General features: G+C 57.3%; 1 protein-coding gene and 1 non-coding gene across 2 annotated transcripts in view; one reads left to right on the top strand and one right to left on the bottom strand.

The window, feature by feature from the left end:
* Positions 1–23,006, bottom strand: part of LOC142362807 (hydrocephalus-inducing protein homolog) — a 28,879-nt gene that overhangs the window by 765 nt on the left and 5,108 nt on the right. The window contains exons 9-30 of the mRNA XM_075433428.1: positions 22,425–22,593; positions 21,902–22,140; positions 21,456–21,570; positions 20,411–20,615; positions 19,808–20,043; positions 19,042–19,193; positions 17,869–18,061; positions 17,170–17,278; positions 16,336–16,593; positions 15,609–15,751; positions 15,044–15,271; positions 13,716–13,873; positions 9,247–9,397; positions 4,591–4,758; positions 3,855–3,917; positions 2,714–2,825; positions 2,354–2,480; positions 1,979–2,147; positions 1,814–1,923; positions 1,315–1,500; positions 1,062–1,259; positions 726–832 (exon numbers count right to left, since the gene is read on the bottom strand). Of these exons, the coding sequence (XP_075289543.1) occupies positions 726–832; positions 1,062–1,259; positions 1,315–1,500; positions 1,814–1,923; positions 1,979–2,147; positions 2,354–2,480; positions 2,714–2,825; positions 3,855–3,917; positions 4,591–4,758; positions 9,247–9,397; positions 13,716–13,873; positions 15,044–15,271; positions 15,609–15,751; positions 16,336–16,593; positions 17,170–17,278; positions 17,869–18,061; positions 19,042–19,193; positions 19,808–20,043; positions 20,411–20,615; positions 21,456–21,570; positions 21,902–22,140; positions 22,425–22,593 (3,596 nt within the window). The remainder of the gene's footprint in view (positions 1–725; positions 833–1,061; positions 1,260–1,314; positions 1,501–1,813; positions 1,924–1,978; positions 2,148–2,353; positions 2,481–2,713; positions 2,826–3,854; positions 3,918–4,590; positions 4,759–9,246; positions 9,398–13,715; positions 13,874–15,043; positions 15,272–15,608; positions 15,752–16,335; positions 16,594–17,169; positions 17,279–17,868; positions 18,062–19,041; positions 19,194–19,807; positions 20,044–20,410; positions 20,616–21,455; positions 21,571–21,901; positions 22,141–22,424; positions 22,594–23,006) is intronic.
* Positions 10,172–10,242, top strand: TRNAG-GCC (transfer RNA glycine (anticodon GCC)). The gene has a single exon. It is a non-coding gene; the product is annotated as a tRNA-Gly (tRNA).

The raw sequence follows: 23,006 nt of genomic DNA, 5'->3' as shown, positions 1-23,006 counted from the left end.
AGCAGTCTTGGGCTATTCCTATTTTTCTGCCTCGCAAGAAACCCACTCCCATTCAGCAAGGTTTCAAGAGCAGTTTAAGCTTGACAAGCACAGCTCAGGGACAGGATCCTTCTCGGGAAACACACCCCGCTGCAGCCGTAACCCCCTGCCACCGCCTACGCAGCGGACCCGCTGGAGCTGCAGTGCAGCGTTCGCACCAAGCGCCCAGCACAGTGCGTTTAACTGTCCTGCCCACACCCCTGTCCCACCAGAGGTTAAAATAAGCCCCTGCGAGATCCTTCCACATGTGCTGGATATCCACAGGAGCCATCCAGAGCCAGGTATCTCCTTCTCTGGAGATATTCAACACCCGCCTGGAAACGGTCCTGTGCAGCCTGCTCTGGGTGACCCTGCTTCAGCAGGGGGTTGGACTGGGTGACCCACAGAGGGCCCTGCCAGCCCCTGCCACGCTGGGATTCTGTGATTCTGTATTTTACTTTCAGGCACCTCCATGGCAGGAGGACTCCAGACCTGTACTCGAGGCTGGCAGATCAGCCGTACAAGAGCAGCAGTGCCAGCCGTGGGAGCGCTGCCTGCTCCCCCCTTCCACCGGGATCTGCACGCACGACGACAAGAAGGCACGGGGGTGAGCGGGCGAACTGCCCACCGCAAAGCTCCTGGCCTGAACCCACGGTCGGCACGGCAAACCTGGCAGCGGCCGCTACTGCTTGCTCCCGCGCACTCACCCGCCGCCTGGCAGTGGATCACCAGGATATTGGCCATTTCTGCAAACTTGACGCTGCAGGGGTTCTTCTTGATCTCCTTGAGGAACTCCCCGAGAGCCACCTCGCACCTGCGGAGAGGCAGAGCAGCCGGTCAGCGCTCAGTCACCTCGGACGGAGAAGTTATGGAGACCAGGCTCCTACACGCACGCACGGAAAGGATGCTGGTGGCACGGCAGGCATGCCTCCACGCACGGGCAGGGCTGGGAAGGACGAAGCTGACGAGCTCACCCTGCTCCGAGGCAGAGACTGCGCCGAGCCGCGAGGACGGAGGCGACGACCGCCCAGAGCCCCCCCCACCTTCCCCCAACTGCCCTCACAGCCACCGAGGCTCTGCTGAGACTGAGGGGGGATGGGGAGCAGGGAGGGCTGCTGATACCCAAAGCTTTCAGCCCTTGTTCCTTGACGTGTGGACGCTGGGAAACAAAGCAGCAGCGAGGATCCAGCAGGGCCTGGCAGCGGGACAGACCCAGGCCAGTCTCACCGCCTACTTGTGCCCTACAAAATGGGTCCAGTTACTCTCCCCCAGAGCCAGGAGCCAAGACCCTCTTACCTTCCTGAGAACACCCAGCCCCCCCTGGGCCTCAGAAAGCCTCTGTCTTGAGACCAGCAACGGATCTGAGGAGCAAGCTCGCAATGCTTGCTCCTCTCCTCCACCCAGGAGACGCTGGCTTGGTGCTCTATCTTGCTGAGCAAGGCTCGCACGCTGCAAGCTTGTTCACAGAGCTCGTACCCCACCCTGGGAGCACACACGAGCCTCTGTGGCTCCGACACTGGGTGCAAGGGCTGGGAAGGCAACAGCTCAACCAAGCCAAAATATTTTGTCCCCCAGCACAGACGGCAGTGTCCTCCACAGCCACAACAAGCCGGGGAAGGGAGGCTCTTGCCAAGGACACTGATCCACCCAGCAAGCCAGCCAGACTGCTCCGTCTCCCACCACGCACACAGGGTTCTGCCGCAGTTATACAGAAGGGCTGCAAACAAACCAAGAGGGGGACGGACAGACAGCGAGCGAGACACAGGCCTCCTGCCCCGCCAGCCTGCACACTCACATTTTCCGTATCTCCTTGCTGTTGTCTCCCAGGATCTGGAAGAGCCCATCCAGGATTTCGGGCAGGTAATCCAAGAGGTTGATGTCAGGCACAGACTCCAAGACCAGGATCTAGCTCACAAGAGGAATAAAAAAGAAGAGGTGGGTTTCAGAGAAGCTAACTGACATCACCTGCACAAATCCGGTGCGATACTGAGGAATCCAGAGCCGAGCTGTGCGGGTTGCGGGGGGAAGGACAAGAGGACGGTGTGGAGTTGCCCAGCTCAGGAAGAAGCTGGGCCAGCACAGGCAGCAAGCGATCAGCCTGCAGCATTGCTACGCTTCCCATCAGCTCCCTAAGGCAGCGCAGGGATCAGGACTGACGGCCCAGACACACGCCGGCAGACCTGGGATGGCAAACAGTGCAGCTGCGAGAGAGAGTGCAGGGGCACGCAGCTCCCCCAGACCCCGGCCAGGCACCGAGAGCTTCGGCCTCGCGCAGAAAGGAGAAGGCAAGCAGAGATCCCTCGCCTCCCGGAGAGCAACACCCCTCCATCCCCACCGGCTGACGGACAGCACTCTGGCACTGTCCCTCGGGCGACTGTAACCTCTAGACCACAGCACATCTATTTCTGCCAGCAACCCTTTGACCGTATTTTCTAACTCGGTGTGCAACGTCCCGAACCAGCCTGGCAGAAGTGCAGTTATGACGTTACCGTGACCGCAACGGCAAGGTGACGGGGAGCTGGCATTTTAAAGAAACGGGTGAAAAACTGCTGGCTTAAAAAGCCTGCCAAGTAAATTCAGGTGCCCGAGTTCACCCATCGCCACGGATCTCTGCGGTTTGCCCAGACACGGGATGCTGACGGGTCCGCAGCGTTTCGGAGCTGGGACTGGCAGGCAGACGCGGCGCCGCGCGTACCTACCCAGGAGATGATGAACTGGCGGGCATACTGGTTGTTGGAGTAAATCCTCTCCCGCAGCAGCGGGATGAAGCCGACCAAGTCGAACTGGTTGCTCTCAGTCACGATGTCCTGCGGAGCCCAAGCAGAGGGTGTCAGGAGGGACGGCCGCCGCCCCGTGCTGCCAACCCCCACCTGGCCTCTCTGAAGGCACGTGACAGGACAAAGATGACAAAGAGTTTGACGCATGGGTGTGCGGGTCAGGAGACCTGGGGAGGAGGAGCCGCCTGGTTTATTCAGGCGATGAGCTAGTAATCCCCTTCGGGCAGGGACCGACGCTGAGCTGAGCGGGACCCAGAGCAGGAGGCTCCTGCTCGCTGCGTGCCAGCCTGGCTCAACAGCAGGAGGGTGGGAGCTTCTCCAATGCACGCACACCGGTGAGCAGCTTTGACGTAGCCACGCGTCTCAGCGGTGGGAGAGTCCCCTGGCTTTCCTTTAGCAGCTCTTCCTACACGCTCGGCGGATTTGGCTGCACGGCTGGGTCTCTCGCACCAGGGCGGTGGAGCGGATTTCCCAGCAGGAAGCTTTGCAGCAGATGATGCAGAGCCTGCGTTAACTGCTGTGCCAACACGGAGGAGCAGGGGGGGCAGGACCTGGCAGGGAGCCACTCACCTCCGAGCAGCAGAAAAGGAACGGGGAGGTCCGTGCAAGCAAAAGCCCATCGGCAGGCAGAACAGGAACCGAGCCCCCCAGCCCCAAGCAGCAGCTCTGCTCCTCCCAGAGCAGCTCCGCTCACTTCTCCTCGCTACTCGCTTAGGCAAGACAGAAGGAGCAGGGGAACAGCCCTTCTGCTGCCTGCGACAGGGCTGCCACTCGACTCAGACTCAAACCTTGCTTCCCCACACAGCCGGCTCCCAAGAGCTGAACGCACACGTGGCACCGCGATAACCTACAAGCCCCTCAACCCAGCTGCCCGAGATCGCCACCAGACCCTCGGTCCACCAGGCTACGGTCAGTGAGAGGAAGAAATGCTTCGACAGTAGCCACAGGACTGAGCTGGGATGGTTTTAGCAGCTGCTGCCTCGGGGACCGACACATCCCCAGCCAGGACATGTCTGCAGCCTGCACCAAGGATTCTCTGCCGGAGAGGGGAAAACCTACCTTGAGAAGCCGATCAAGGAGCTCAGAGCCGCTTTTGACGTTCGGGTCAGGATCGGCAGCCAGCTGTGAATGACAGAAACAAGGGCCATTGCAGCAGCAGGCCCCAGGTCTGCTCCCCGCTCTGCCACAGAGCTCCCAGGGCTGTTGCTCTCCTTTGGTGTTACAGGGACGGACACAGAAGTCCCTTTATCTCCAACTCCTCATCAGGCTGCAATAAATTCTCCCAAGAGACTTCCTAAGGGGGGTTATCAAGCACCCATCACCTCCCTCAGCTGTGCAGGCTTTCATGGGCCAGCAGCCACACTCAAGCGGCAGAGAAACACAAGTCTACAGGCACAAACTGCAACGACACGCATACGCAGACATGGTTTTGACCCTGCAGGCCCCACAAAGCCGTAGTACTGCTGAGCCACCTCACCTGCAGCAGTCCTGTCAGCCTCATTTCCTAACACCACTCAATAAGGAGCACAAAAATACATCTTGAAGTTGAGAACAGAAAACAAGGTATCTTACAACGAGCTCCAGCACCCGCAACGTCAGTGGCCACTGTGCCGCTGCAGAAACTGCTCTTTCGGTCCTTCGGACCTGCCTGGGTCAAAGCAAACCAGCTTCCTTCAAAAGAAGACCTTGGACAACTCGGTTTGTTTGACCCAGAGAAGATAAGGACTAGAGGACAAGCCTTACTTCTCCAGCGTGGGAAATAAAAGCACATGAGAGTTGAGAGGAAGCTTCTCACCTTGCTGAGGCCATCGAAGAGCACGTTGAAGTGTGGGAGGACGGAGCCCCTGGCCACCTTGACAATGTTGTAGAGGGCCTCACAAGCGTAGTACTGCAGCCGACTGTCGGCGTCATTGAAACACATCAGCACCAGCTCGATCAGCTCCTTCAGGTAGAGCCCAGAGTCCTGGTGGACAGGAGAGGACCGGTTAGCTGAGGGCCATGCTACGGGGACAGGGAAGAGACAGCGCAACCCTGGAAGAGAGCACGTGGGCATGCCACAAAAGCTCAGACCCGGGATGGCTTAGTGCATCTACGCTGGCCAGCATTCATTATTGAATTCTGCATTTTATTACTGAAAATACTGAATCTTCTTATTCAGGTACAATGACAGCCAACTGAGCAAGCCGAAAAATCGCTTCGAGGGAGGCTACACAGCAACTGAAGAGATTATTGCAGCTGTACTTGGCTGGTTTTGATTCCCAGAGATGTGCAAGAAGTTAGGGCCACAAAGATGATCCGGGGGCTGGAGCACCTCTCCTATGAGGAGAGGCTGGGAGAGCTGGGGCTGTTCAGCCTGGAGAAGAGAAGGTTCCAGGGAAACCTTAGAGCAGCTGCCAGTGCCTGAAGGGGCCTACAGGAAAGATGGGCAAGATATTTTCAGCAGGATTTGTTGCAATAAGACAAGGAGCAATGGCTTTAAACTAAGAGAGAGTACATTTAGACTGGATATAAGGAAGAAAATTTCTATGACAAGGGTGGTAAAACGCTGGCACAGATTGCCCAGAGAAGCAGTAGACACCCCATTCCTGGAAACATTCAAGTCCAGCTTGGACGGGGCTCTGAGCAACCTGGTCTGGTTGAAGATGTCCCTGCTCACTGTAGGGGGGGTGGGCTAGATGGCCTCTTAAGGTCCCTTCCAACCCAAAGCATTCTGTGATTCTGTGAAGTCTGGGCAGTTATTCCAGTGCTCGAGTGCCCTGCAAAGCAAGAGGGGCTGCTTCCCACCGCACACCGCTCGTCTCTGCTGGAGACAGACTCACAGAGAAATGCATCCCTGCCTCCCTCTGCCCCGCAGGCAGGAGACGAGGCAGATCCCCAGCAAAGCCAGCGGCCACCAGCTCTCCGCCAGGATTTATCCTGCTCCACCAGCTGGTCTCTGCATGAACCCACCGAGGTTTCCAGGACCAGGGAGAACATCCCAGACAGGGTCGGACCGATCCTACCTGCACCTTCAGTGAAGCAAAGCAGCCCTTGGTCTGTTGGGCTCCTCTTTGTAACGTCAGGAGCTGGGGACCACGAAGGAGCGGGTGATATGGGCTTCACAAAAGGACAGACCTTCAGCAGTCCCCAGAGCAATTTCCTGCCCTGCGGTCTCCAGAAACACTCACTCAGCCACAGTCCCAGCTACCAGAAGAGGAGCAGCTTCAGCCCGTGCAGGTGCTTACAGACGAGGGGATACCACAGCTGGCACAGCTAAGCTGGACACATCTGTTAGATAAAGTGGTTGCAGGGCTCTATTCGCAGGCAAGATTGATTTTACACACGGAAGTTTGTCCTCCTGCACCACAGAAGGGTCACGCTAGGCCGACCCTGACTCTGCACGTGAGCAAATACGGTCATTAGTGACGCCAACCCCCAGCCCAAAAGGCTTTTGCTTAAGGATTCAGCAGCGCAGCAGGAGTTTCAGACAGACCCAGAGGTGGAGGCAGGAGGCTGGCTTGTTCTGAAGCTAAAAAACCCTGCTTTGGGGAAACACGCCAGCATTTCCTCAGTGCCTAGCACAGGGGACAGTAAGAAAATCAACAAGGCGCAAACCAGCAGATTAGAAGTCCAACTCCAAGTTATCTCAGTGCCCCTCAAGGCCACCAAAAGCAGCTCCTCCACTCCCCAGCGCCAGCTGCACCGGCAGCACAGAGCTCCTGTCCCCGAGCTGTGCCGGAGGCGAAGGCGGGTTAGGTGCCTGCGCTGAGGGCAGAGCAGCGCATTGCTCACCCCGGAGAGGAGGGCTTGAAAAGAAACTCGGCCTTTTAACACGAGGACGAAGCAGGAGCACTGCTCAGAAGCCCCCAGCCAGCAGCATACAGGCTGTCAGCGTAAAAGCCACCAGGCTTCAAAGCATCTGCTCAGACCGATCACGACTCTAGAAGGGGAATAAACGAGTTCTAATTTACTTCATAGCTCTTCTAACAGGCACCACCCGCTCTCCCCGAGCCCTCTGCTTTCTTGGACGCACACCTTACTACAGACCAAACTGACTCCTTCCCTTCTCAGCGTTTTCAAAAACCAGCTGCGTGGTTTGAGTCAAACGCCCGATGAAGCCGCGGGCCTGCAGGGTCTGGGCTCCTCTCCGCGGGGATCCGGGTGCTCTGGCATAGCCCTGGAGGCAACTCACTGAGCTGGCTCTCCCTAACGAGAGGGAAGTTACAGAGAAAAACCTTAACTGGGAAGAAATCAGCCAACTTCTCGCACAAGGGCATCAATATGATGCCTCCAGAACCAGACCAAGCAACCCACGCACTCAGCAAGTGAAACTTCTGCCGCGCCCAAGAGAAAGCTGCGAGCCCAGGCTGGCGCAGCTTGACACCTCGTGCCGCTCGCTTGTTCTGACGACGACTCCACCACCGTTTGGCCCACAGCTTAACACCACTTCCCGCAGGCCCTGTCGGAGCCGGCTGAGCTGGGGGTGGGAGATGGAAGGGCAGAGACTCTTCGCAGCTCTGTTAACAAAGACTCACAGAATCACAGAATGGTAGGGGTTGGAAGGGACCTCTGTGGGTCATCTAGTCCAACCCTCCTGCCGAAGCAGGGCCACCTACAGTAGGTTGTAGAGGACCGCGTCCAGGCGGGTCTTGAATATCTCCAGAGAAGGAGACTCCACAACCTCCCTGGGCAGCCTGTTCCAGTGCTCCGTCACCCTCAGAGGGAAGAAGTTCTTCCTCGTGTTCAGACAGAACTTCCTCTGCTTCAGTTTGTGCCCATTGCCCCTTGTCCTGTCACTGGACACCACTGAAAAGAGCTTGGCCCCATCCTCTTGACACCCACCCTTCAGGTATTTGTAAGCATTTCTAAGGTCCCCTCGCAGCCTTCTCTTCTCCAGGCTGAACAAGCCCAGCTCCCTCAGCCTCTCCTCGTAGGAGAAATGTTCCAGTCCCCTCACCATCCTCGTAGCCCTCCACTGGACTCTCTCCAGTAGCTCCTCATCTTTCTTGAAGTGGGGAGCCCAGAACTGGACACAGTACTCCAGATGAGGCCTCACCAGGGCAGTGTAGAGGGGAAGGAGAACCTCCCTCGACCTGCTGGCCACACTCCTCCTAATGCATCCCAGAATGCCATTGGCCTTCTTGGCAGCCAGGGCACACTGCTGGCTCATGGTCAACCTGTTGTCCCCCAGCACACCCAGGTCCCTCTCCACACAGCTGCTCTCCAGCAGGTCCGCCCCAAGCCTGTACTGGTGCCTGGGGTTGTTCCTCCCCAGGTGCAGGACCCTGCATTTGCCTTTGTTGAACCTCATCAGGTTCCTCTCTGCCCAACTTTCCAGCCTGTCCAGGTCACGCTGAATGGCAGCACAGCCTGCCGGTGTATCCACCACTCCTCCCAGTTTGGTGTCATGAGCAAACTTGCTGAGGGTACACTCTAACTCTTCATCCAGGTCGTTGATGAAGTTGAACAAGGCTGGGCCCAGTACTGACCCCTGGGGACACCACTAGTTACCAGCCTCCAACTAGACTCAGCGCTGCTGATGACAACGCTCTGAGTTCTGCCATTCAGCCAGTTCTCAGTCCACCTCACCGACCACTCATCCAGCCCACACTTCCTCAGCTTCCTCAGGAGGATATTATGGGAGACTGTGTCGAAAGCCTTGCTGAAGTCCAGGTAGACAACATCCATGGCTCTCCCTTCATCTACCCAGCCAGTCATGTCATCGTAGAAAGCTATCAGATTGGTCAAGCATGATTTCCCTTTGGTGAATCCATGCTGACTACTCCTGATAACCTTCTTTTCTTCCACTTGCTTGATGATGGCCTCCAGGATAAGCTGCTCCATCACCTTTCCCGGGATGGAGGTGAGGCTGACCGGCCTATAGTTCCCTGGGTCCTCCTTCTTGCCCTTTTTGAAGATTGGTGTGACATTGGCCTTTCTCCAGTCCTCGGGCACCTCTCCTGTCCTCCAGGACCTCTCAAAGATGATGGAGAGTGGCTCAGCAATGACATCCGCCAGCTCCCTCAGCACTCGTGGGTGCATTCCATCGGGGCCCATAGATTTGTGGACGTCCAGATTGCTTAAGCGATCCCTCATGCAGTCCTCCTTGACCAAGGGAAAGTCGTCCTCTCTGTAGGCTTCTTCTCTTACCTCCGGAGCCTGAGATTCCTGTGCTGGACCCGCTGAGTCCAGTCCAGCTGCTGGAGCCGGAGGGCGGACAGATGGACTTAAACCACGCCTAGGGAGCTGCCAAGATGAGACCCGGGCCAGAACGCGCTCCTGTGCCCAAGAGATGTGGCTGCGCGCGTTGGGGAAACTCAAACGCAACCCAGCCGTACGCTGCAACACAGGGAGGGAGCCGGGGAGCTGTGGGGCCGCCAGCCTGACTCTTCCCATCACGCTGACCCAGGAGGAGCCACCGTTCCCCCATCGCAACCTGCACGAGCCGAAAACCCCCCCAGCACCTACGTACCTTGCCCAGGGCGATGGAGCAGGCGGCCAGGCCAATGAGCCCGCCTTTCCGGCTGTGGGGGTGCTGGGAGAGCGCGAACTCCTGCGACAGGATCTGGATCACGTGCTTGATTTGAGACGTGTTGTTCTGAGCCACAAACTCTCGCACCAGCCTGGAGAGAGAAGAGGAAAGCATCCAGGGGGCTTCAGGGTCTGCCCGACACAAACGCTCCGGAGCTCGGCTCCCTACAGCTGTCCGAAACAGGGATTTTCAGCCACGACAAATGCCAGAGAAAGTGCTACCAAAACGGGGAACGCTGAAGTGAAACCAGAGCTCTCCCCTCACACAGAGACCGCTCGGCTGGTGCCTCGGCGGGGAACTGCTGCCCACCAGACACAGGCTCAGCATGAAGATTTGACCCTTGCAGCCACCCAGTTCAGCTGGCACGCCGCTTCATCACGACAGGACAAGAGGAAGCTCAAGCTGCCTCAGGGGAGGTTTAGATTGGAGATGAGGAAAAATTTCTTTACTGAAAGAGTGCTCAGGCGTTGGCCCAGGCTGCCCAGGCAGTGGGGGAGTCCCCATCCCTGGAGGGGTGCAGAAAACGTCTGGATGTGGCACTTCGGGCTGTGGTGGGGTTGGGGTGACGGTCGGACTTGATGATCTTACAGGTCTTTTCCAACCTTAATGACTCTGTGATTTATGTAAATACACTACTCACCAGTGCAAGGCTTAACCAAAGAGCCAGCAAAGCTTCCGCACGCCAGACCTGCTCCTCCCCCGCAACCCCTCGTTACCCGGCCGCGCTGTAACGAAGAGGCCATAACCCCGCTCCAGCCCACGGATCGCTCCAAGGCCCCGGGTCGCCCGACCAGCCCTCCAGGCCCGGCTCTCCTGTGGCAGGGCCAGCTGTGCAGCCAGCTGTGCAGCCAGCAGTGCACATCTGGCATTGGTGGTTCAGTGGTAGAATTCTCGCCTGCCACGCCGGAGGCCCAGGTTCGATTCCCGGCCAATGCAACGCTGGTTTTCCCTTTTTCTTCCACTTCTATCCGTCACCTGGCACCACACATGTCAAAATCTCGGCATGTATAAGGATCTTTACCTTAATCTTCGACGAAGGTGTAGAAGCCTCCACTGCCTAACTCCACTTAGGGGATTTTTTGGCCCTATATCGAATCTCATGCTGCCCTCTCTGAGACGGGCACCACTGGGCAATCACCCACTCTACAACCCAGGAAAATCATTATGGAAGATGTTTATGAACTTTCTCCCCTCGAAACGATTAACGGCAGCTCTGTTCTCACCCTGCTCTGCGCAGAGCAGCTGCCCCCTTTCTCCCCGGGGATATCACACAGCTCACCCCCCCGAAGCCAAGCTCTCCAGCAGCTACAGCCTGACCTGCTCTCACAAACTGCTGCTTTAGGGGGTCGGCTCCGGCCCCCAGTCCCACCCCAGCAGCAGGCTCCGGCAGGAGGAACGCACCAAGCTCGAGCAGCAGCGACTGCCGGGGCGATCCTTTCACCGCCTACATTTCATGAGCAGAGCTTTGTCTAAACAGGAATAACTTCACAGACTTGCTGCAAGAGCTGAAAGGGCTCCAGATTTAACTAACGAGGCAAAAAGCAGCGCACAGCGTCAGAGAGTCTGCAGGCAGAGGGAGCTGCTCCCACATTAGAGGCCAGAGGATGAGGAGGTACCGGAGCTGAGAGGCTGCTGGTGCCATTCTGCGATGGGTTTGAGCCGCTCTGAATCCGTGCATCTGCAGAGAGGGCTGGCCCTTGCCTTCCCCCTCAAACCCTCCCCCAAAGTGGGCTTCCAGCTCCGTCAGCTGAACTGGCTAATGCCAAACCAGACTTCAGTTGGCACAAGCCAAGCATGAAACCATCATCCTGGGTCAGAATCAGCTGCAGCAGAGCATCCCCCGGCGCAGCAGCAAAGGGGCAGCAGCTACCGAAGCGTCCCCGTGGCCGGAGCTGCGAAGACAGCGCAGCGCGCCCACCCCAACCCACCCTCAGAAACCACTCCCGTGAAGAAGAGTAAAAACGAGCAAAAGATCAACGCCTTGGAACCGAAGAAGGGCCTGGATGCATCGCCTTTGTACCCCAGCAAACACCCACCCCACCCCACGAGCAGTTTTTCTCTGCCACCCAGGTGCACCCTCCACGTCCCAGGCGCATGGTTCCCACCCCGCGCCCCTTGCCAAAGCCTGGGCAGAGCAGCTCCGTCCCCGCGCCGCTGGCTGCTCCCCTCACAGGCTCACCACAGCCGCGTCTCCCACCCAGAACTCGCCCTCCGGCTCGGACCAACGCTCCCAGCCCCGCGCTGGGCTGTCCCGAGGGGATGCATTGGGTCTGCTCCGGGAGCTGAGCCCTCCGGTAGCGCCCGGGGAAGACACAGCCCTTCCCCGGCAAAGCCACGGACAGCAGGAGCAGAGAGCACCCAGAGCAGCGAGAGCGAGAGGAGATGCGGGGAACGTGTGCGGGCAGCGCCAGAGAGGGCACGGCCATGGCGGCGGGCGCCGGGAGCGCCAGAGCAGCAGCGATGCCAGATGGAGCCCGGGCAACACCCGAGGGCGACAGCGGGCGCTTCGCACCACGGCAGCCGGGACGGAGCGCGGGAGACACCTGGGACGGCACCGCGAGGTGACAAACCACGGCTGACCGGAGATGGGTGCGGGCGACGGGCACGGATGAGGGGCACGGATGAGGGGCACGGCCGCCCCAGCGCCGGCCTGCTGCCCTGGGGAGCCCTCGCATCCCACGGCCAAAGTGCCGGCACCTCCGCCAGCAGCGCCGAGGAGCGGGTGCCGTGTTCCCGGTCAGCTTCTGAGGCTCCGCTGCTGGCGCAGGGCTCACCGGGCACCTGGGTCTCTGCACGGGGTTCACCAGGACCCGGTCACCTGCATGGGGCTCACCTGGGAGCCGGTCATCTCCACAGGGTTCATGGGGACCCAGCAATCTCCACAGGGTTCATGGGGACCTGGCCACCTGCGTGGGGGTCAGTGGGGACCCGGCCATCTCCACGGGGCTCACCGGGGACCCAGTCTCTGCAGGGGTCTCACCGGGGACCCGGCCACCTGCATGGGGTTGACGGGGGACCCAGCTATCTGCATGGGGGTCACCGGAGACCCGGGTCTCTGCAGGGGGCTCACCTGGGAGTCGGTCATCTCCACGGGGCTCATGGGGACCCGGCCACCTGCATGGGGTTCACTGGGGACACAGCCACCTGCATGGGGTTCATGGGTACCCGGCCATCTCCACGGGGCTCACCGCGGACCCGGCTCCCGGGCTCGCAGCCCAACTCCCGCGACCGGCGGCACCGGGGCGGCAGGCAGGGCGCGGAGCCCTTCTCCCTCCCCCACCCCCCAGGGCTGTCCCCGGGCAGGGTCACTTTGCCACCGGCGCGGGGTGACCCCTCGCCCCCCCCCCCCCGGTCCCTCAGCATCCGAGCAGCCCCAGGACCCCCCCCTCCCCTCAGGGCCGGGCCGGCCTGCCCCTCCCCGGCCCCGGCGCAGCCCCCCCCGGCTCCCGCCAGCCCCCACCGCTCACTTCTCGATCTCCAGGGCCGCCACCTTCCTCTTCTCGTACAGTTTGTCGTTCAGCGCCCGCACCACGCCCGGCGCCAGCGGCGCCAGCTCCCGCTCCGCGCTCATGGCCCCCGCCGGACCCACACCGCCCGCCGCCGCCGCCGCCCACGTGACGCCCGCCCACGTGACCCCGGCACCACCGGCCCCGCCGCGCCCCCCCGCGGCGCGGAGGCCGCCTGCCGCGCAACGCCACGCCCCGCCGCCAGGGGCGCCCTTCCCCACCAGACAGCAGCTCCTCCTTTACCTTTAATGAACGCTCCGTTAATTAACAGACTCCCGCGGGGAGGGGAGCGGGTCACTGCTGAGGGGGGAGCCCGCGGAGGCAGTAGACCCAGGAGACGCCCGCCCCCCCGGGGCAGGAGACCACCATCTTGCTGGTGCCGGGGGCCGGGCCGCCCGCAGAGCAGACGGCGATGGAGGCCGTCTTGTGGGCACGCGAGGTCTCGGGGCCCTGACGGCGAAGGCCGGGTGCTCCGCCGTGCCCTGGAAGGCCGTGGGCTGGAGGAAGGCGTTTCTGAAGGCGAGGCTCACCTCCGAGCCCCCCGGGCTGGCGGGGGCTGCGGCAACGCTCTTCTCTGTCTGGAAGTCGGCACAGTCGCTCTGCGCAGGGCAGAGAAGGGACCGCGGGGCGGGGGGGAGTCACACAAGCCAGGCCGGCTCCTCGGGAAGGAACCGACGGGCCCCTGCCATCGCGCTGGCCGGGGGCCCCTTCCCTCGCCCAGCGCTGCACCCGTCCCACCCACACCACAGCCCCGGTGAACGGCCATGGGGACTGCCCAGACGGGCCCAGCAGGTACAGCCACGCACCCAGACCCCACGAGACCCCGCTGCCAGACCCTGCGGGGCTTTGAGGTGGGCAAGGCAGCTCCCACTCGCAGGTCCCAGCCTGGCCTCCAGCACTCACTCCATCCTCGTCTGGAAGAGCGAGGTCTCCTGGAACTGAATCACGTCCGTATCCAGCTTGAAGTCGGCATAGTCAACGACAGCGCTCAGGCGAAGCTCTACCTCGCGGCTGCTCTTCTCCAGGACAGTGTGAGCTGGTTCTGGCTCGGGCCCCATCACCTCCAAACAGGAGAGGGAAGAATCACTCAGCAGAGCCCAGAAAGTCAAACTGAGCAGGGAGCCTTTCGACCTCCAAAATCAGCCACGTACAGGGGCTAGGAAGGACCATTCCCATTTAATTCCCTGGAAAGATGCCTAAACTTGGCCCTTCCACTATAGCATTTGTTTCTACCTACTGATCAAAGCAATCACCACCACCACTGTGAATACACCTGTGGGGACTATCACCAAGCACCAGTCCCCATGTTTCAACCCTGTAGGGCGTCTGACCCTTTTCCTGGCCCTCTATAAATCCAGCAGGCCTCTACATTAGGAGATGTGCCCCTGCTGGAGCTCTGTAGATGGAGAACCCCAAGAACAAACCAACCTGGAAAGCACCTTTTCCTTCTTGTCTTATGAGAAAGGGCTTTCCAGATGTCATGTGTGGGGCAACAGCCATGCTGGTGAGGGCTGGCGACAGGCATTCTGGGATGGCAATGAACTCACTAGGAAAGCCTCCAGCTGCTGATGCTCTGATGGGGAAGAAGTTTGGTTTACAGCCCTTACAATTGTCCAAAAACTAGGGAAGAACCATCACCCAAGGTAAGTGTGTTTGGCAATTGGGATAGTAAAAGCAAGAGTTTCTGGAGACAATCTTTCTTCCGACTCCTGCCCAACTGCCATACAGATAGGTAGATGGTAGAGAGACCGCAACCAAAATCTCTGGTATCAGTGCAGACAGAGCTCAGAGCTCACCCACGATGCGCTGGTGGGCTGGCCAGCATACGTAGAAGAGCGCTAGTGTTGCCCTCCAAAACAAGAGACAGAGCGCAGTGGATTTAACTCCTTGTTCGTGAAAAGGCGCTCAATCAGACACAGAGATTTTAACACCACCAAATGTGCTATCGTAAAATACGACCTCCTGTTCAACCCGGGCTGCAACAGGGCAGCTTTTGGCAGAGATCGATCGTTTGCATCTGGCTAAACTTCTCCTGTCAAAACGATTTCCCCATCTCGTGTGAGCGTAGCAGGTCGCCGGGCACCTACCTCTCCCCTAAAACGCACTGCTGGTTAACGTCACGGATGGATCAAACGGCAGGAGGAAGGAGGAGCTGCTGAGCCAGCAGGTCTGCTGCCATCGGCAACTCTTTTTGTGGAAGCTCGGTTAGCTTTTGCTATCGCGCTTCTTACCTTCTTCCTCAGAAGCCATCTGCCTGGGGCTATCGGGCCCCTCGTGGTATCCTCCACCCACTTGACGGTGCGCAGGCAGTCGTGCCAGTCGGCAACCTCGTCCGGCGGCAGCTGGAAGGTGATCCCAGCCACCCTGCACTTCACAGGGTGCATTTTGAAGGTGACCGGGACATCCGATTTCAAGGTCACTGTGATGTCCTTAGCACAGCCAGCATGGAGATGTCCCACCTAGGGAGAACCAGAGAGCCAAGACCAAACTGGAATCACTGACGAAGGCAGGACTGACAACACAGGGACTGATGTGGTGAGCAGCTGTGCCAGGAATCTGCATCTTGCTGCGTATTCATCTGAGTTTGAATAGAGGAAAGGACAAACAAAGCAAGCTCCCACACCATGGAGCCTTTTCTGTGGGGCTGACAGCCCTGCCCCAGCAAAGCCAGGGATTGCATCTCCTACGTGGCACCCAAACGGGCTCTCACCGGTACGTGGTGACTCCCTGCCAGCTCCTGGGAACACGCTGGGCAGGGCTCAAGCAGCGGGGAAAGGCAGAGCCGTCCCAGCTCACCTGGGGGGAGAAGTGAAACGGGGGGGCTGCCAGCCACTCAAAGCGCATCGCCTCCGCCCTGCTGCGGTTGGTGATGGTGAAGGTCACGGCGTAGGGCTTCCCGACGTGACAGTCCCCGAACTGGATGTGGTCCACTCTGGCAGCTGTTATAAGAATGAGTGCAAGAGATCTCAGCGAGCGGTGAGGTCCATCTGCCCCCTCACACGCGCGGACAAGCGTATGCCCAACTCAACTCTCCCTTGCTCCAAGCCTTCCTTCCCTCTGGGAGATGCAGCTCCCAGTCCCACCGCTTTCAGGGAAATGCCCTGATGTCTCCCTAAACGCGTGGCTGTGTCTGTGCAGAGACAGCAGTGCAGCACGCGCTGCCTCCGCGCACACGGCAGGCACGCTCACAGACCACTGGCTCCGGTGGGTGACGGCACAGGCCTGGTCATACAGAGGACAAATCATCACACATGGTCTTCATCTCCCATCGCGTACCAGCGGCTGGTAGACCTCCTGCTAGAGATACTCAGCTGAACGCTGGTATCTCTGACCCTTCTCTGCTAGCCTGCAAGCTTCTCCCTTGACAGACAGTCTTCCCTTGTGCTCTCAAGTGTGGCTGCTCTGTAAGCTCCAAAAGGCAGCAGGATCTGTCCGCTAAGGCTGGACCACACCTGCACCAGCACAAGGTGAGTAGAAATGCGTATTTTCCTATTCCTTGCTCCATCTTGACAGCCTGTCTTACCCTCAATCACGTCTTCCTCCACAGTTCCCTCAGTGTTTTCTTCCTTGCTGTCTGCTGCTAGTCCATAGATGTTATCTAGCGTGAAGTCATCCTCGTAGCCTTCGCCCACCAGCTGAATGGTGGTCTCTTCATACGGGTTGTCCACCACTGACAGGCGGATCTTCCCTTCCACACGGCAGGCCAGGGTGGGTTTGAAAAGCACGTCAAACTCTGCTAATTCCCCGTGGTGCAGGACCAGGGAAGCGGTGTGCGGCTTCTCTGCACAGCAATGGAAATCAGAGACAACGATAGATATTTCCACAGGGTGTAAGAGGAATAAGAGGTTGAATCCCAGCTGCCTCTAAGTACAGGTTGTCCCACCAGTGGTTTCAGACTCTCCTCCTACGTTCACAAGACTACACCACCACCCTGCATATCACTGCTCAAGTGTCTTAACCTCAAGTTAAGACCTAGTTCTCACTCGAACTGCATCCACCCAGCTTCTGCTGTACGTAAAGCTGAGTCAAAGAGCGGTTTTGGCTTTTGTTGGCTGGCTGTGGGCTCAAGGGCTGCCTCTGTTCAGCCTGCTAACTTCCCACATGCAGCCAAGACCTCAGACGGTCCACTGAAGTGGTGATAGGTCCCTCCAACCCAACCCACCATGCCCAGAAGAACAGGAAAACTTCCTATGACTTGCTAGAAAGAAATGCGGCAGAGTCCACATGAAAAACTAGGGGTACCGAGAGCCCCAGGGAAGAAATTGTGTCTAACACCTGGCTGCTGCTTGGCCAAGCCAAGAGCAAGGCACACATTGCCCCTGTGTGCATGACCACACTTCATGGCTAACGAATTTACCTTCTCCAGGAGAGTCCTCCCGCGTTCCTGCAGCTTGATAGGTGCAGTGTGTGGTGGGCCGGGCTTTCAAGCAGAAAACTCCCCCTTCATCCAACACGTCTATCGCCAACTGAGAAAAGGGATACAGAGCACGACCATGCCGGTGTGGGTACAGGATGGCACCCACATGGACACCATCCTGCTGCTGGGCCAGCGCGGGGAACCCGCAACGCTGCCCCATTTCAAACACGGCTCTTGGCACAAAGTTTAAGTAAAATCAGGCAGAGAAAAAGAAAAAAAGTGTTCAGAGGTATTGGGATATAATTTAAACATAACCAAACAGGACAGAAAGTATTAAAAGTAACGAGCAGAAGGTAATTCAACTACAACTGAGTTCAATTATTAGGTAGTAAAACGGGATCAAACACAATCTCATGTAACTAGGACATCACACACGCCCCTGCGAGCTGAAACATGAGAAGAAGGGCAGGGGGAAGAACAGCCCACCAACTTTGTTGTGTTGTGTTTAACTGCAAAGGACAGACTGGTCAGAAAATCCCATTTCCAAGAGAAACACCCTTCCGGGAAAGCAAAAGTCAGTCATTTGCTTAAAAAGAATTTCTGAGACCTGTTTCAAGGTCTACCAGGTTTTCTGGGACCTTTCCTCCATGGCATGAGCACTTGTTCCCAGACCAGAACATTCCCCATGCAGGTCCTCACCTGGGCAGGTACGGTGCCACTGTTACGAAGGACCAGAGGCAGCTTTTCCGAATTGCCCAGCAACAGCCTCTTGAAGACCAGCAGAGGGTTCCCTCTCTTATTGCGAAGGACCGGGCGCAGGACCGTCACCTGAGGCAGAGTCCCATCTCCGCTGATCTCGAAGGTCAGGCTTTGCGCTTTCACCGCCGCAGGGCTGCAGGAGAGGCAGAGGAGAAATCGTTACGCCTGGCACGAACCCATTTCCCGCTTGGCAAGCAATGAAGCGAGGGCTGCCCGCTGCGTCTTCCCTGGCTGGTGCTCCTGTAACCCCACCACCCAGCTCCCCACCCCTCTCCTCCCAGATAGACCAGGGCCATTCACAAGAGGAATCTGCTCCCAAAAGCCAGAGCCTTCCAGAATAACAGTTAAAAATCATTTCACTTCATTAAAGCATGGAGTACAGCAGGTCAATAACGAGACATGGCAAATTCACCGGCTGCGGTGATATGAGACATATGCGAAAAGCACAAGCGTGAAAAAGGTATAATAGCAAGAAGGGAAAAGTAAATAAATCACACCATCAGTGCAGATTATTTCCAAGGACACTAAACCAGGAATTGCTTATTAGGGCAGAAAGCTGACTTAGTCTTGTCCCAGTTAAGCAGCTCAAGGGGTGGGGAAGAGCAGGTCAGAGCCCCGCTGCAAACACAGGTCCCAGGACAGAGGAACTGGGCTCCTCTTCTGTAAGGGGTCCAGTTGTTCCTCACTATAAAATACCTTAACATAAAATACCTTAACATACCCCAGGCAATCACATAGGATCATCCAATTTTAACATGAACAAGAAGGAAACGACGCATGCTGACTTGCTGGCGCAGAAACTGCCTCATCTAATCCTCTGTCCTTGGAAAGCCCCAGGTGAGCTGTTGCACATCTCCATTTTTTTCTGCTTCAGTAAATTCCAGTTGGCTACCCAATATTACACCGTCCTCACCGTTACTCCTACAGGCTAAACTACCACTACCAATTTTGCTGCTCTGCTATGTCTAGTAGTTACTTCTTCCTTACTTATCTAATGCTACGTACTCTGCTTAAGGCTACTAAAAGAGTTAGGGTGAACAAAGGGTCTATGTCCTCTCAGAGGAGAAGCACCTATCAGAAAGTTCCCCCCTACCATTTCCCAGGGTGAGTTACCTTGCTTGGACATCAAGGGAAGCCTTAAAAGTGCACCGGTAGTTCTGCACCTTCTGCGGAGTGAAGGTCACTGTAGCAAAGGCGTGGGAGCGGCTGGGCACATGCATCTGAACAGGATCCACCTCGAAAACGTCGCTAACACAGCTCTTAAACTTGGAAGAACCCACAGAGCGGTATTAGGAGAAAACATCCTTCAACGTGATGCAGTCTTACTCCTATGTGCGTTGTGGGGAACAGCCCCAGACAGCGCCTGCCTTCCTGCTTCCCTCGACAGGCTCCTTCCATCTCAGAGGGTGGCTCCAAACTGGCACTGACGTTGCACAAGGAGCTGCCATAAAGCTTGCTTTGAGCACCGGGCAGCCACCCAACATATGTGGAGGTGGGGACCACATGGAAAACCTTGCAAATAATCTAGAATTAGCCTTCAAAGAGAGGGAAAAGACCAGGGAGCCTGAAGAAATGGTCTGCTTTGAGCCCTGGCACGTCAGTCCCGTAGAAAAGCCCCTCCACGTGCGCTTCCAAGAGATGTTCAGAAGGGTTTAGGTCTCCCACCAAAGACCCAGAGGGCTGAGCCAGAACCTTGCTTGAAACAATTCAACCTGAATTCAACCCAACTGTTAGCCCAGCATTGCTGCTCTCCCCTGAAGTTTGACCTGCACTGACCTGGACTAGTCTGGGCAAGAGGAATCAACGAGTCTGGAGAACAAGACAAGCTACCACAAAGCCCTTGAAAAGCAACGCTCGCCATGGTCTCTTGTTCTCTTACCTTACCAGGGATGGGTTTGATGGAGAGGACCACATCACAGGGGACTTTGTTCACATTGCGGATCTTGAAGTGAGCTGTGGCCCGGTGCCCAACCACAACATTGGTGAAGATAAACTTCTTCTCTTCTGAGATGTACACGCCCTTGTCTTGCACAGTCTGGAGGATGTGGCAGAGGTTGATGTTGCTGCAGATTCGGTGTTCCTCAAAGATTGACTCAATGTCGTCCACCACAAACGCTGCCAACAGACAAGAGGAAGGGCTGAGGATGGAGAAGCCTTCCTACTGAGTTCATCTGGACTCCGCTGGCCTCTCAGAAGGCTCGATAAGCCCCTTTTGCCCAGGTCACTGCTAAACCCAACCCAGGTGGGGGAGCTGGCTGTGAGGATGGAGCTCAGTTGCCCTCAGCCTTAAAGGGTATCGCATTCCTTTCACTCCTCCATGCCTCCCTCCCAGCCTCTCCCCACTGGTAGCCTTGAAAAAGACTGGAACCTCTGAGGATTTTAAGATGGGACATTAGGGTCCGGCTGTCTGTCTCTCCCAGTAGTAAGCCTGGGTGCTGAACAGCAGCAGGTCTGCCCAAGGGAAGCTGTGGACGCGGCGTACCTGGGAGGCAGGACTCGGCAAACAGGGTGTAGGGGATGCCAAGGGGATTGTCACTGGGATCTCTGTTGCTGATATCGATGGACAGGTGCTCCTCGCACGTCCCCAATGGCTCTGCGCAGCAATCCACCCTGATCATCTGCTGGCCCCCGGGAGGGATGGAACCAAAGTCAGGGTACACCGTGAACATGCCTGAAGTGAAGCAAGCCTGCAGAAAGAGTCCCAAGAGAGGCTGATGTCTAACAGCCTTATCTTGAGCATCCCCAGTGAGGGATGACTCCATGGCCCAAAGGCAGCCCCAGGATGAGATGAACAAGCCAGGAGGAGCTGCAGGCCTGCCCTAAGGGGCATAGAGAACGGAGTTTGGGTGCAAAAGGTGAAGGTGGTAGCTGGGATCCTTCAGCCTCCAGGGCTAAAATAGGAGAGCAGAGAAAACTGCGAGAAATGGTGGGAGAGAAGAGAGGGGACTGAGGAGAAGAAAAAAGCAAGGTCATTTGGTATCTGTGGACTGGGAGTTCTAACAGGGACGTTCTGCATCTGTGCTATTCACAGATCTGTTTGGGCTAGCAGCTACCAAGCATAGGACCTGCTCCCCTCTCTTGACCCCAGCCACAATCATAGAATCACAGGTTGGAAAAGACCTCTAAGATCATCGAGTCCAACCATCCACCCAATACCACCATTCCTACTAAACCATATTCTCAAGTGCCACATCTACTCGTTTTTTAAACCCCTCCAGGGATGGGGACTCAGCCACCTCCCTGGGCAGCCTGTGCCCACGCCTCACCACTCTTGCAGTAAAGAAATTTTTCCTAATATCTAATCTAAACCTCCCCTGACGCAATTTGAGGCCATTGCCTCTTGTGCTAAAGCATAAAGCAAGAGCATGGGACTGAGCAACTCCTGCCTCTGCTCCTGGCTGGCAGACGATGGACCTCCATCACGCAGACCATGTCCCATCCCAGGGCAATAAGTCCCCAGCCTGGGCACGGCAGCGTCCTCCCACACCACCCGCAGCGGCACGTGTCGGGGAGCAGGAGCCACCCACCTGCATGACGGGCTTCACGTCCTTTTGCAGCGAGGGCTTGCTTTGCTTGACTGAGGGTGTCCTTCTGCTGAAGCTTTCGCTCTCGTGAGAGTGAGTGGATTTCATCTCATGTGCACTGAGAGGAGAAAGCAGAAGACATCCATCATGCTGAGATCTCCCTGCCTTTCTCTGCGGCCAGGGCTGGCCTTCCTCCCCGTGGAAGCAAGCCTTCCTGCTCCCGACGGCTCCTGGACGGCTGCCTGCAGTACCTATTGCTGTCGCTTATGGACAGATCAGCTACATCACCAGCTTTGTCCCACACACGGGGACACCGAGGCATTCTTCTGTTCCCCACTCACAAGCCAGTGACGCAGACGGACAAGAACCCAGGCGTCCTGGCTGCCCATCACACACCAGCCATGCCGGTGCCTACTCAGGCAGGAACGGGGGTGAAGGTCTTCTCTCACCTTTTCCTTGGCAATACGGGTGCATCCTGGTCTGCTTGGTAGATGTGGAATTTAAAGTCGAGGACTCCTTTGTTCTCCAGTGTGAATGTGCAGGTTTTCCTGGTGCCGTTCACCATGGCACCAAAGTTGATGAGCGAGGCAGGGTAAATGCTGTACTTGCTGAACACAGATTTTGCTGACACCCTCACCGGGATGACGGCGATGGTCTCGCCTCCTTTACAAATGCTGGGCTCAATCACCTGCAACCGGAGGAGGAGCTGGTAAATGCAGCAGAGAAGCCAGCCTCTACCTCTGTCCCCTGGCCCCCATCCCAAGTCCCTGTCAGCTCACCCTCCCTGTTCAAACGCCTCCTCCAGCGCCAGATTCACAGCTCCACTTAGGGAGCACCACAAATGGTTTCTCAAAGACTTGGTCGTATACGTGTGAGAGTGGATTCCCCAGCTAAAGACCTCCTTCCAGAAGACACAAGTCCTGCTCACACCAAGACACGGTGTGCTAACACCGCCTGGTTCAGGCAGCTCACCTGGCACTGCAGGATGGGTTTGTCCTCAATATCCATTTCCATCTTGGGGTGGAAGAGCAGCTGGACCTGCACACCGCACTTGGAGACAGGCAGCACGCCCTTCTGCGGCTGCAGAGTGAAGTGGGACGCCAAGTCGCGGATGTTGGCAACTGCGGTTTCCAGCTTGAAACTGGGGAGAAAGGGAAGGGACAAAGACCTCTGTCGTTAGAAGTACAGATGTCACCAGCACAGCCAGGACTTTGCATGGGATCATAAAAAAAAATAAGAGTCCAGCTCTGCTTGGACAATCCCAGATGCTGACACAGAGTGCAGACCAACACAAGTGTCGCAAGCTAACCTCAACACCGAATCTTTTCATTCCCTCCTTTAAAGGAGTTTCATAAAAGGAAATGAGCTGACCCTCAAAGGAAGACAAGGAATCTCAGCACCCAGTGGCTCAGATTTCAGGGTCTCTCCTGGTTCCTGCTGAGCTGTGAAGAACCGCTGGTGTGTGGCTGGATTCTCTACTAAAATACTTGAGACTAGAGAGCCCGGGGTTTCTAGTTACCTGGACCATGAGGTAGCCAGGTTCTAGCCATGGAC

This window comes from Opisthocomus hoazin, chromosome 12, assembly GCF_030867145.1.
Source record: "Opisthocomus hoazin isolate bOpiHoa1 chromosome 12, bOpiHoa1.hap1, whole genome shotgun sequence".
NCBI classification, from domain to species: Eukaryota; Metazoa; Chordata; class Aves; order Opisthocomiformes; family Opisthocomidae; genus Opisthocomus; species Opisthocomus hoazin.
Note: the sequence above shows the minus strand (reverse complement) of the source record. Positions and strands in the feature narration are given on the sequence as shown.